The sequence below is a fragment of the Antrostomus carolinensis genome, unplaced genomic scaffold (assembly GCF_000700745.2).
Source record: "Antrostomus carolinensis isolate BGI_N321 unplaced genomic scaffold, ASM70074v2 scaffold562, whole genome shotgun sequence".
Lineage (NCBI taxonomy): Eukaryota > Metazoa > Chordata > Aves > Caprimulgiformes > Caprimulgidae > Antrostomus > Antrostomus carolinensis.
The window spans coordinates 68,466-82,794 of record NW_010301378.1 but is presented as its reverse complement, the minus strand read 5'-3'; the positions used below and the strand labels follow the sequence as shown (position 1 = coordinate 82,794).

Sequence of the window (14,329 nt, the reverse complement as noted above, 5' to 3'; positions counted from 1 at the left end):
CTGGAAGGCCTGGCTGTGCCCCGCCTGGGCGGCCTTTGTGGGGCTGCCAGGCCAGGTCCCGCCAGCCAAGAGCTGGAATCTTTTCGTTTGTTTATTTTCCAGTGGGTTGTTTTTTTTTCTCACGTGTTTCCAGTATTCAAAGCTTTAGTTCTGTAGCAAAATTGCTCCTCTTGGTGCCAGGAGAAATGGTTGAAAATGGCTCATTTCACCTCAGGAATTTCACCTTCCCTGCTGCCAAGAACGGGGGGTCCCCGCTCTGCTGGGGTAACGCCATCGGTCTCCCCGCATCCCAAACCCACATTAAAATACTCGACACTCTTTTGGCTGATACCACAAATAGAGGATGTGAAACCAACCGTATATGACAATATTTACTGGGCACTGTGTTGAGTGAAGTTCACATGAGAGCGCGCGCAGAAAGGCGGAGCGCCTGGGTGTTTGGGGCGCGTTAAGCTGCTCCCCCAGTCCTGCCATCATCAGCTCTGAGCTGCTGTGTCTGAATCGGGGCCGCCCTGCTCTCCTCTGCCCGTGCCGTCCCAGTCTCCCTCCCTCCCACCCGCCCTCATGGGTGTTTCGCTGTACAAAACAACGTTTGCTGTATCAGAGCCGTGCTGACAGTGATGTCTGCCCTGCGCTGAATCCAGATGACACCTCTGATTTCACCGTATTCACTTTACAGCAATCAAAGGCTGCTCCAGATTCTTCTCCTGCCGCCTGCGTGCGTGTCTGCGTCACGTGCGCTATGGAATGGAAGCAAAATTTGTGACCCGTATGCTTACGGAGATATGACTATGGAAGGCGTTATGTGTGGTCACTAAGGAGAAATATTAATACATACGTAAACAATTAAAGATGTGCTCCTTGATCTTTTTATATGTAAAGATCAATCTTGTAATATTATATTGCCATACAATAGTTTGGGACTTCTTTTCATCAAAATGTGGATGTTTCTTAAAGTTCAAAACTTGCTGTCATCTCTGTTTGTCTGCAAGACTTTCAGACACCGTCTCTATTTATCTGCAAGACTTTCAGACACTTTAAACTACAGTTTAAATTTAAAGTGACTTTTTTTTTTTAATTCAGATGCTGACATAATTTTCCTTGGAATGATTTATATTTCAATAATAGCTTAAATTATGTTTTGCATTCTATGCTTTGATGTCATGCAGCAGGTGTCATCACATGATAAACTTTCACATCCGAGAGTCAATAAATTGTGCGTAAGTAGTCTAATGAAAATATTGTAAATGACTGTATAGCGTTATACACGGTACAGATATGCAGTACAGATACATGTATATATTTAACAAAGGGCTGTGTTTGATCATATGGTGTCATTAGCTTTGACACCATTGCATGGTACCAGTTTACAGTGATATGAATGCTATAATACTATATCATGCTTTTATCCACTAAATAAAAACCTGCCCTATGTTTTATTACAAAGTAGGTGGCCTGGAGGAAAAATATATGTATTCTTTCCTTTTGGAATAAAATATGCATTTGGGCTTCTCATTTCATCTCCAATCTGTGTTATTCCTTAAAAATGCAGAACTGCCTGAAGTCCTCTTTAATATTTAATTCAACAACTTTTTAATCTGTCATTATGCTGTGATGAAGTAAGCATCAAGTGTCGCTGAAAAAGATTAAATTATACTTGGAAATAGGAATTGAAATGATTTAGGGTTGGAGGCTGAATATTTGCTTTGCACAAGTAATAATAGTAGGAGCTTGGGTGAAGCACGGGTTTGGATCTGGCTCTAATGCCTCTGCTGATCCTCTCTCCCTGGTGGCTGCCCCTTGATTTACTCTGGCACTGCCAAGCTTTATTTGATTTAAATGGAGGTAGGAAGTGGAAACTCCACACTACAATACATTAATTACTCTCTGCTACTCCTTACACTGATTTTCTTTTTCTCTGTAAACATCATAAACTCTGATGCAGGCGACCCAATGGATAGCTGCTCCGAGCTACCCTATAATTTCTTGTTAACAAGCTTATCTTAAAATGGAAAAGCAGGAATAATTAATATCTACCTCTGGAAGAATGGATGATGTGAAACAGTGGAACACTTGTTCCTGTCCATTCATGAGGGATGCCCCCATGGAACGAGGGGACTTGTGCCAACATCATCCAATTGCTTCACTCTGGCTTTCGCTCTCACTTTCCGTTCGGAAGTCGCCTTTGAATTTCTCTGCCGGGGTTCTGGGGAGAAAGGAAAGAGCAAAACATCACATTGCAACCAGGGGGCCTCGAGGGACCCGGATTCAAAATCTGCTTTATGTGAAGTCATGGGAGGGGAAAGGAGATCCGTGGTGTCCCTGTCAGGGTGGACAGCTACTTCCAATCACATATAAAAAAGAGAATTTTGGAATTGTTGTGAGATTTCCAAGGAAGAACGTATTTGCAGCATTAACCACACCACCACCTGCGAGAAGAAAAGCTATCTCAGAGCACAGCTTTCTCTCAGGTGCGAGGGAGAAGAGCCAGATTGTAGGAATATGATGGAAATTCCTTTATTGGCTGCCTGTATTACAGGAAAGTTATGTCTCCACGACCGCAAGATTTAGTCCAGAGTTTGATAACCTTGCAGTCCAGCTTGAGAAATGGGATCACATCACTTGTTTGTATTTCTGGCAAAAGCATTCTTTCTCATACAGCATGTTGGAAAAAAGAATCCATTCCCTCGTAGCCAGTGCATTATTTATAATTATTCTCCCTTCTTTGTAGAAATGTGAAGATTTATATAAATAATTGAGTGCAGTTATTAATTGGGGAACACGCAGTATTTTTATACGACTGGTGTTATCTCGTGGTGGTTGGGAGCGCACCAGCAGCTCTGCATCTCGGGCGCTGGGTTTCGGTCCCATTCCGCGTTGGCAGACGCTCTTTCCCCGAGCCCAGGAGGGGTCTCCTCAGGGTTGTCGGGGTCCTGCTGGCTCGTGCACCCCCCAAGGAACTCTCCCATCCGGGGGGCATGGCTGCTGCCCTGCTGCTGATGGCGCTCACTGCTGCAGGCCGGGCTGGGGGGACACTGGGCAGGGTGGGCTGGTGGCGGGGCACGTGCCCGCTCCCCCCTTCGAGGGGCTGCGAGTGTCTGTGAGTGCTGATCTGCTCTTGTGCAAAGGTGAATTTTCCCTGACAGGGACAGAACTTTTTTTCTCGTCTCGGAAGATGTATAACGCACTGTCAGAGAACAAGCCTGCTGTGTGCTGCTGGAGAGCTGAGCACCTTTTAACCTCTTCAGACTGTAAATTCTGAGCAGTTGATATTTGAGTGTAATTCCTCTCAAACTGGCATTATTATTTGATTGCAATGAATTACCTTTTTTAAAAAAAATCATAAGTATAAATTCACTTGACTGATCCTGCAAATTATTTATGATGTAGTGTTTTGGTCTAGGATAACCTTTTAAAATAAATCAGTTTTTCAATAATAGTTCAATGTTTGCCCACCTAATGGTGTTCCCATTAAGATCTGCATTTGTCACCAACCTGCCTTTTCAGCTTGTGCAGGAGACAAGTTACCGCCCCTAAACCCACTATGCTTGTAGGGTAAAGTAAATGCATGTCTTTGTAGGAGAATAAATAAAAAGAGCAAGCTGAGTCAATAAGCGGGTTCAATTCATGCCTCTAGCAATGGCGGACAGCTCATTTTGTAGATGTGGGTGTTTTGTTTACATTTATAATGCAGCTTTATTTAATGCTGACAGATATAGCTTGTGGCAAATGATAGTCAGAATGTATGAGCAGTCATAATGCTTCTGTCTTCTTATAGTGTGCTGCTGAAAATAAGCAGTTCACCTCTGTTTTTATTGAGGAAAGGATATGAGACAGCTATAGCTTCGTGAGGCTATTTATTGAGTTGTTTTACTAGCTGTGAACATGCCGCTTTATAGCAGTTGTGAAAATGGACTTTGCTAGTGTGTGGGAAAGGAAATAACATTGCAGTATACAAGGGTAGTAAAAAAACCCTCTATAAATAATTTTTCAGACTGAAGAATATTCTCATTTAAACAGCTAGAGAGTCTGGTGATTTTTGCCAGATGACAGCTTTTCCCGGGATGGTGGTGGGTTGCAATCGCTCTATCAAACGCTATTAATATTTTAATGTTAAAAAAAGAAAGTTTAGATAAGCCTTCTCAAGCCAAGGTGTTCAAAAGCTTTGTTGGGAAAGTTTGGTGTCGTTGCCGAGTTCTGTGTATTCACAAACCTGTCAATATTTAATGCCACGGTGTGATCTTTAGATCCTCAGGTCTGGAAAGAAAAGAGCCAAAGGCTTGCACAGCGCAGGTGTCCCTGCTGATGGCAGCGGGGTTGGAACTCGAGTTGGATCTTTAAGATCCCTTCCAACCCAAACCATTTGATGATTCTATGATTTAATTTGGGCTCGTTGTTGATGAGCGTTTAACTTGTGCTTTATGTTGATGCGCGGTGAACGCCGCGAGCGAGCTGTCTGCGCACGCTGCTTTTCCTGAGAGGAACCGGGGATGTGGCTCGGAATTCAGGTGACTCTTTGCAGACAGGGTTTATCCCCAGGATTTTGAGGCCAGGCTTTGGTGAGCCAAGCTGCATTTCTGTTGCCAGGGCTCTGGCTCAGCATGGCCCGGCGCTGCCTTGGGCAGCTGGGAAGGCTGGCTGGGGAATTTGCCCTGTTCCACCCCGGCTTTCCCAGCACCACTGGCCGATCCACTGGAGCCAGTAAGCTCTGGCACTGGCAGCGTGCGAGCGAGCGGGGCCTCGGGTCACACCTTTCCCCTCTCAGCCCCGTGGTCCCAGGGCTGTGGGATCTCCTGTGTTTGCTGGATGAGCCACGATACTCGCTGCACTCACCTGATGCTGTTGGTAACCGGCCATTTACTGCTGCTGCGTGTCACTGAGCTGCTGGTGTTTTGCATCTTAAATATGTGGAAGGCGGTATTAAGGATTAGGCAGGATTTGAGGAGTTCACTGCCTTTTCTGGTTTTATTCACGTGTTCAGCAGCAGCACCGAGGGGCACAAATCATTTTCATGTATGCAAAAATAATTTCGAAAATGGTATTAGTCTCAGCAGGTGAGGCCTTTTGTTTCTTCCATGTTTATGTACAAATTCCTAGGGAACACTAAATATTAAATTGAAATAACCCTCCCTTATTATTACGCAGCTATGGATTCAATTTAATTCTCTTCAGATAAGGATTTTCTGGACACACATTTGCAATTGCTTGTCCTGTAAATACAGTTCAGACTACAGCCAGTGGCTCACTCCTGCCTGCCTTTCCCGCAGGAAAGGCACTGTTATTTATGTGCTTTTGGATTTTTTGGATGTAGACACTTTCCTTCTCATTCTCATTATGTTTATGGATTACAAGAGTGCTGTAAGATGTCCCCCTTCCCCCCTTAACTGGACAGAGAAATGGGTTAATTTCTCCACAGAGCTATTCCTCTACTTCACCACCTGTTTCCAAATCCCAGTTGCCAAAGGAAGAAAAATACGGAGCTCAGCCTGAGCCTGAAGACTGTGGAGATGGCAAAACCCCGGCGCCTATCACGCAGAGGGGCTAAGGGTAAAAATGCAGTGTGGAAATGAGGGAGGATTTGCTACGTGTGCTCTGTTGTGGCTGGCAAACAAGGTAGCTCTTTAAATGGCATCACTGCTGCTCGTGTTTTATAGCCACTCGGGCTTCAGACACTTGGTGCTAGTGTGTAATACCTTCTTACGGAGAGCACGAGGACTTTTAGAACCTTTACTCTCCTCCTCTGACGAGGTACCCGGGAGATTCAGAGGTGAGACTATAATCAGCCAAAATTTTACACTTTATTCTTTACACGAAGGAATTAGTCTCATTTTTATGAAAATAAATATATGGTCTACCTCTCCTAATAAGACTGTCTCCACTGTGTTTAAGTAATAATCATTTATTGTTTAAATACAGTAGAGGCTGTAACAAAATGCTGTCAAGAGCCATCACACTCATTAACCTGCCAGCTAATTAGCCTCCTCCTGCCTGATTGCTGACAAGTTCTTCAATCTGAACCTATCGCTGTTGTGTCAGCGCTGAAGCACCAAGCGAAGTGGAGGAGGGCTCCATTAGATGTTTGCGAACAAAGTCTGTGCATTAAAGGTTTGTTTTCCACACTCCAACAAATGTTACAGCATTAATATTCTCAGCTATAATTAAATTGGCAACTCTTAATTATGGTAATTAGTGTATTAACCATTTCTTTCCCAGCGCCACTCCCAGGCGAGACTCGGGAATTCAAGACAAAAGCCGAGGCAATGCCCGTTGCCCCACGGAGCTGACGTGCTGGGGGGTCAGAGCCTCCCAGCGCCCACAGAGCAGAGCACGTGGGGGTGTGTTGGCACCAAAGACCTTCTAATTAGTGTTATGGAAACACCTATGGAAATATAATGAATGCAAATGTCCCCACCTAAGTTGACCAAGGTGTTAGACACGGCTTTTTAGCCAAGACTCCTGAAGGCTTTGCAGAGTGTGACCTCAGTACCCACAGTCGTCTTCACCTTCTGAAGAAACTGAGGCATGGGGAGAAGTTTCTCTAAAACCACCCTGCAGTTTTGGCACAGGGTCGGGGAACAGACCTGGGTGCCTGGTCCCAGTTCACCGCCCCAGCTCCTGCTGTAACTCCTCTCCTTTGTCTGGTATCCAGATACAGTTGGGATCTCACCCGACGTAAGCCTGCTTAGTCCCTGTTCTGTTTACACCGGCCGTGGTGGGAATGTTTTGGAAATCAAAGCAAGGTCAGTGCTAAATGCTAAACAGCCAGTGAGTAAAGGGCTGGTACTCATCTGAGCTAAAGTGGAGACATAAAGATGAAATAAATGTAAGACCAGCTCCCTGCACTGAAAGGAAATTATCCCAGCGGGGCCAGGCGGGAGGGTCTGATGAACCTCAGTGCACCTGCAAATGATGCTGCACGTTTCTTGGCGTGCAGACGCGCCAGGCCAAAGCAAACATCTCTGCTCGAGTCGTGCAGGAGAGAATCTTCCCAGTCGGCCCTGAAACCCATCTCCAAGTTTATCCCTTTATTTCTGGGAGGAGGGAAGTTCTACCCTGATGTCTCTGGTGTAAAACAGCAGCTTTTCAGGGGCAGCAATTCTTGCTACTTTCAAAGGGGAGAAAAGAGTTACCTTGATATTAGCCTTTTTTTTATCCCCCAGCACGTAATAATTCTGTATGTATATAGTAAAAAGGGAGATAACCCAAGGCAAATTTAATTTCAGATTGGGTTTTTGCTTAATGTATTATTCATAGTATTATTTATATCGTCACTTAGACGTACCCCTGGCAATAAACTGAAAACTTAACTTTAACGATAATGGTCACCTCTGTTTTGGGGGCGAGGGTGGGCTGGGAGCCTTTGACTCCACTTCATCACACTGTGAGGGTTTTACTGAGGGATGTGGTGTGGGGGAGGGTATTTAATGAGGGGCTTGGAGGGGGGTTGTTTGGCAGCTTTTTTTTTTTCTCCCCCAACATTTTTGCTGCATGACCTGGTTTTGCATTTTTCTGCATCTCTGTTCATCTAATTAGGATGTTCTAAAAAGACCTGGACCACTTATTGTACAGAACTGTAGCCCGTGGGTATTTAATAAGGAGCTTTCAGTGGTACATTTGCATCTTTTGCTTGGGGTCTGAATAGCGAATTACCTTAAAGATCATTAGAAGCGCTGCTGTATTGTTAAAATCAGGCCACGATATTCTAATGACAGTTGGAAACTTGAGGCATTTCCCCAGAACGCAGCTCACCCCAGCATAATTGTGCCTTGCACGGGTGACCCTGGTAGAAACCGCTGATATTCCCAGCTCCTTCCACCACGCGTGGCTGCAGGCAGGTGGGTTCCACCCAAACACCTACGGAGCGCGGCAGCGACGGCACTGACGAGCCTTTTGCTGTTGTGTGCACTCAAGAGAGCGGCTATTGCCCAGCACCAAAGCCCGTGGCAAGGAGCAGGAGGCTGCTGACGCACCCCTGGCCCCCCAGCCCCGCTCCCCAGCCCGTCCTGGCTCGCTGCTGCGGTGGGAGGGCTCTGCCAGCCCAGCTGCGGGTCAGACCCACGCGCAGCCGTGGGCACCGGCGGCCTTGGGCGTTCGTTAGGTTTCCCTGGGTCTGGCATGGCACTACAGTGATGGTGTGCTCCCAAAGCTGCTTCCACTGGGGAGCCATGTGGGCTTTGAGAATGGACAGGAGAAGCCGGGGCTCAGGGACAGCCCTTGGGGGGCTGGGACCAGCGTGTCCAGCTCGGCCGAGGGGCTGAGCCCCTCCTGCATCCTGGGGCTCGGGTGCCCAGGCTGTCCCTGGTTTCACCTAGCTCCTCTTTCCAAAACACAGCCCTCTCTCCATCAGCTCCTTTTGGCCAAGGTTTCCGCTCTCCATGATGCATTTGGTGGAGCTTCCAGGCTTTGTGGCCGCTCGGGTCTTACTGCATCACGTGGAGAGGTTTCCCATGGAGGTGTTCACATCACGCTCGCCAACCGAGTGAAGATGCCAACTGAGCGCTTCTCCCGCTCTTCGTGACAACCTGGATCGTTGTTGGTACTGGTGGCCGTTAGCAGGGAAGCATGTGTGATGTTCACCATTTCCCAACTTTCTAGTTCTTGTTTCCTGGCCACAAAAGTGACCCCAACCCCGAGTCCAGGCTGGCTGTTCTGGGACCCTGTGGCCAGGAGCTGACAGGGCCCGTGTAAACAAGGGAGCCTCGTGTTGTCTTCCCTTCGACCTTCCTTGAGTGCTGCCAGGTCAGACCTTAGAGGAACCAAACCCCTCTTTGTCCTGAGGGAGCTGCTTTATCCGGGGCTGAGAGGGGCAGTTGAGCCAAGCCTGAGCCCTTTTTTGTGAGTAAATCAATGCTGGTGGGGGACGCCAGGCTTTGGTGAAGTCCCACGATGAGGAATTGCATGGAGAAATGAGGTACCTTCAGGTGAATCCAGTGCTTGGGCAGGGGAATGTTTTTAGATGCTTTTTAAGGTTAAAACTGCCAGGAATAATCTGGTGATTTGGTGCAGGAGCTATTTGTGCAGAGAATTTCTCTTTAAAAAATTCAGTGTAACCAGCATTATTTTTTTCCTCTGGGATCCCAGACAATGAATGCACAGGCCTGTTCATTAATATCAGTTGTCTTCTGCAGGGAGTATCCAGATTTGTCGTGCCAGGTTTTAAATTTTTAATGTATTACCAGTTCTTAGGCGGAGCAGGCCTTTTCTTTGTTCTTTTTTATACTAATACTGTTTTGTATTCAGCCTTGCGCTTGTCTGATACATCTCTTAGTGTCCCTTATAAAAGCTCTCCCCTTATCAGCGCCTGTTAGGTTTGACAAAGTCTGTCTTTGTGAGTTTCTGCAAATGTACGCGTCCAATTTTCTCTTCAGAAGAGCTGGGTGGTGTTTAGCGCCGTAATTGCCACATGCAAATCCGCGGCTGGTTTGGTGATGCCAGTGCTGTGGCTCTGTGGTGCAGGACCCCGGTGCCGAGGTGTTGGTCACTGTGCTCTGCACGTGCGGGTCACTGCGGGACCGGGGGGACCATCATCTGCGTGGGGACCAGCGGTGCCTCCGAGCTGGAGGGGGACCAGGGACCAGAGACCAGGGACCTCCATGGGGACCAGTGCTCTCGCCTCCTCCGTGCTGCCTTCAGTTTGCCTGCAAAGGGCCAGGCGGAGAGCGGCTGCAAGAGCTTTCCTAGATTTTACGCTTGTGAGAAACTTCTTTTCCAGTCTCTCCACCCTCTGAAAACGCCGCTGCTGTGTTTGTCAGCAGCAGGGAAACATTTGCTGCAGAAGCGGGTGGAGGTTTAGGGCCGGGGCATCACGCCGTGGGCTGGACTGGGGGTCTGCTGCCCCGTTAGCGCCGTGGTAATTGCTGCACGTGTTGCGAAGAGCCCTCAGGCACAATCTGGGGTGCGATGCATCCAGTCGAGCCAGACCAAGCGATTTGCATGACAAACTGTAACTCTTAAAAAATCATGCTCGTAAACATAAATAATTAATCACATTATAGTTTTTATCATCCTTTTCCTTCCTAGCAGTATTAATAAGTAGCTCATCTTCTAGCAGCACCTGTTAAACCCAAAGCTGTCAGTCTTTATTTTCCCCAGAGAACTGGAGAGAAATTTGTTATGCAATAATTTCTCTTTTGCTCTGTGCTGTGACTTCGGTGTGTTTTCGGTTGATACGTGCGTGTTCAACGTGCGAGGTTTGTCTCTTTTATTGGCTTGCTTCACACACACGCTCGGCCAGCCCCGGGTCCCTGTTGGAGGTGCCGGCCGCGCTCCTCTCCGGGTGCTGGCCATGGGCACAGTCACTATGTGGCATTAACAAGGGGTGGTGTTTGGCTGTGTCCCTCCACGGTGCCTGGCTCTGCTCCCACACCCCGACCCGGCAGCGCGGGGGACAGGCAAAGTGCTCACAGCCGTTGGAAAATTTGGCTCATGTTGCAAGTTGTGATTTCCTGCGGTTTATGGAATAAATAAAAGACCAGGTGGAGATGTTGTGCAGCACGTGTAGAGACAGACCATTCTCCAGCTCTTTACTGATCATTGCGTCCGTTCGTGACACTGCTGGACGGTGACAGCGCAGCTGGACGAGGGGACCCTGGGCTGGAGCTGCTCGGGGCTGGAGAGACGTGAGAAGCCATGAGGCAGCCCCCAGCGGCTCCTTTGGGGAAGAGCACCAGCATTTTGAGAATAACCTTTATTTCCACTTGATTTCCCTCTTACAATGGACATGTGCTAACCGGCGCCTCCTCCTCGTGACACCCATTTTGGAGGTCACCCAGCCAGGTGGGTGCAATCAGGACAAACCGCTCCCCATCCCTCCTCTGCCCCGGCTGCTGTGCCCGGGGACCCATCCTGATGGGCAGCTTCACCCCGTGCCCTCGTGGGGTCTCTTGTCTCCTGGTGGCCCCAGCTCATGGTTAAAGGCCACGATGGCTCTGCACATCCCGCAGTGGCACATGGTGGTGAAGGGCTGGGCAGGTCCCTGTTCCAGCAGCCCATGCCATGCCTGGCTGCAGGGCCAGGGCTGCTCCCCAGGCCTGTCAGCACCAGTTCCAGTGCTGGGCTCCCTGGGAGAGGATGCTCACGCACGCCTGCGCAGCCTCTCCCTCGCGTTGGGCACACAGCTTACCCTTGTCACATCCCTGCGCTGCTCAGGGTCCCTTTGCCCTTTCGGGGTCAGGTCTCTGCTCACTCAGCTCCCGCTGGCCATCGCCCACGTCGCCACGCGCACCGTTCGGCTGCGGGTACCCACTCCGTCTGGTGCCGGCAACGCCCATGGCATGGGAACGGTGTTGCGAGGGGCCACGGCTCCGTCTGCACTGGCTGTCCCTCTCCTATTCCTCAGTTTTCAGCCCTGAAATTCCAATTTAATACTAATGCAAAGAGGGCTGCAATAAATCTTGTAGTCAGCATTAAATATTGTTTGTTTTAGCTGCCTTGCACTTCATGTTTCCCCTTTTAAGGGGAGAGCCATTACGAAAGGTTAGATTCACAGTTAGTGGCGCTTTAGCTCTCCCTTTTGAATCAGTGAGGTTGCCGTTTTATTGCTCTCTGACTTGCACTTCAGTGATGAGAGTAAACTAGCATCAGATTAAAGGTCAGCAAATCCCATCAAAGAGAGGAATATTAGGGGCACAGATAGTTGGAGAGGCAGCACACCACTGGGTATTGACAGGGTGATTCCAGGGTATCACTCAGCAGAATTATAGCTGCCCAGAGAGTCAGTACTGCTTTAATGAGCCTGTGTGAAGAGGAAGAGGGTGGATTTATGTAGTTCCTCATAATTTTCTGTAGAGACTGTTATTGCAGACATTCTGTAGAGTGTTCTGGTCTTTCATTTAATTCAAAGGTCCTGGAGCTTTCCCATCCAAAGATTCCTTTCTGTTAGCTCAAATCAAAGCTGACATCTCTGCCTTTACCACCTGAAGCATCCGCTCTGGGAAGGGTTTTTCCCTGGCAGGTTCCAAGTCCTCTGTGCTGGTAACCTAATCTGCGGGTCCTGTGCGGGGTCTCGCTGGCTGAGTATTTCACCTCCAGACAGGCAGCTAAAATGATCATTTCTGTTTCATTCTGTAATGGGCGTTTGAAAAAGATGAGAATTTACAGTGTGTTCTTCTGTTATTTCTGGGCTGGGAATCCCGCGTAGTTTCTGCCCCTGTCAGGTAAGGATTACCTTCAGTGCATGGTTTGCATGGATATCTACATCTGCTTGCTTTGTTTTGTTGAAATGCAATTAAAGAAAAAGCAGGCAGCACAGAGATGTGCCTTGCACAGCCCCCTCAAACCACAGCGAGGTACATAATGGCGTGTGAACCTCTGCAAGAAGGAGAACACCACAAGAGACAGCAAAGTCGGCAGCATTTATTTCTGCTCCTTCCTCTCCCTTTGTTGCCAGTACATCAAGCAGGAGGAGATCAAATGTTTATGCTGGGCAATAACAGAAGAGTTCCAAACACTGTCCAAACCCAGTGCATTTTCCCTGAAAACAGAGCAGCTGGAGCACTTCTCCGCGTACCTAGTTATGTTCTAAGGCTCACTTGGTATTTGCACAGCTTTTGTTTACAGCTTGCGAAAACCAACAATTTATGAGCAACTTTACCGATCAGTTTAGAATCTGTTCAGTTTTATTACCCAGTGTAGATATCCATTTATGTGATTTATTGTGAGGAAATTCTACATGTATAAAACTTGGATCATGTTTTTACATAAGTGTGCGATTTTGCAATGTTAAAGCCGAGACCTCGTTCGCCTGATTTACTGCCAGGGAGCGGCCGTGAAGCCTGTGCCCTCCTGCTCTCCGGGGACCCGCTGCAGCCCCCCTGCTTTTGGGGACACTGGGCACGTGGCACAGCCACGTCACCTGTGCCCCCCGGCAGCAGCAGCACTTTGCAAGGTCTTGAGGCTTTGCTCATGAAAGCCTGATCTAGTGAAAGATGTCCCCGCCCGTGGCAGGGGGCTTGGAACGAGGTGGTCTACAGAAGGTCCCTCCCAACCCAAACCATTCGATGATTGGTTTGGACTCGGTACCAGACTGCACCCCGTGCCCCCCAAAGCAGCGTGTCCTGCCAGTGCCAGTGACCCTCATGATGCTGCACGCAGGGACACAGCCACACATCGTGGATGTGGGGGACACCGTGCTGGGGCTGGTCCCTCTGCTCGAGATCTATGAGCACGTGCAGCCCACGTTTTTTGTTGGAAGGTTTTGGAAGATGAAGAAATAAGATGGCAGCAGTAGTGGGGAGGAAAGGAGTGCAAAGAGGAGTCAGGTAAATTATCCCGGCTGGGAAGGACTCTTCCTGCCATGAGGGATTGATGGATGAGGTTTACAGAGATCCATAAAGTCCGTGGCTGAGCAAATCTGCAGTTTTTAACTGGAAGTGGGGCGCAGTATTTTCTTCCTTCCTGGGGAAGATCCGTGCTCCAGGTCTTTATGTGGCGGCCACACAGTTGCCGAGAGGAGATTCTCCATGGGCAGTGTTGCAGCTGACCGCTCTCTGTAAGTTCAGTGTATTTCATGGATATGTAAATATAGCTACAGCCTTCTTAGAATATAAAGACTGAGAAGTCCTTGACCAAGCAGACGGCAGAAGCAGCAGTGGGGTAAGCGTTCATTTGTAGAATCGGCGTCATTAAAATACGTGTGCCTTTGGAAATGGTGCAATAGCATGAGGGCTGCGGGGCAAGGGGAAGGTTCCTCGGGTGTTGCCTTGCTGCAGAGTTTCTGAGCCGTGTGCGGGGAAATCGTTAGTCAAACAACTGCAAAAGACTCGAAGCAGTCTGCTCGGGATTGCAAATGGAACTGGGTCACTCTAGCAGATGTAATTAACTCCCTGAGCTGGGCTCTTCCCTTCCTAAGCTGGGCCCTTCCTGAGCTCTCCTCCTGGCTTGTGTCCCTGCGTGGGGAGGCGGCGCCGGGGCTGTGATGAGGAGCTATCGAGTACTTTGCTTCCTCAAGCTGAGCACAAATAAGACTGACATTTTAGCACTAAGTGCAAGTCACAAGTAAGCAAGAAAAATAGAATGATCCAAAAGAAGGAAATGGAATTGGAAACACAGAGGTCTGTAAAAAGTAAGAAGAGAGACAATGCAGTAAAACTGCACAAACTTAGACATAATTTACAGTGGGAAATAAATGTAGCCTACATAAAATCTGTAGCAAGAACTCAATTTATAAAAATACCAGTTATTTCATATTTTCTATAAAAAGTTATTTCATATTTCCTATGAAAAGTACAGCACAGTGCTATAAATCTGATAAAAGTTGTAATCACAAGAAAGATTTGTTTCTGTTGTGAACATTTTTTTTTATTTCAAGGTTGTAAACTTTCATACTGAT

General features: G+C 48.0%; 1 protein-coding gene across 1 annotated transcript in view; it reads left to right on the top strand.

Moving 5' to 3' along the window:
• The first annotated feature begins 5,035 nt into the window (after window positions 1-5,035).
• The window catches only part of LOC104521420 (pre-B-cell leukemia transcription factor 3-like), a 37,227-nt gene continuing 27,933 nt past the window's right edge, over window positions 5,036-14,329 (top strand). Inside the window, 1 exon segment of the mRNA XM_010163408.2 lies at window positions 5,036-5,054. Coding sequence (XP_010161710.2) covers window positions 5,036-5,054 — 19 coding nt within the window.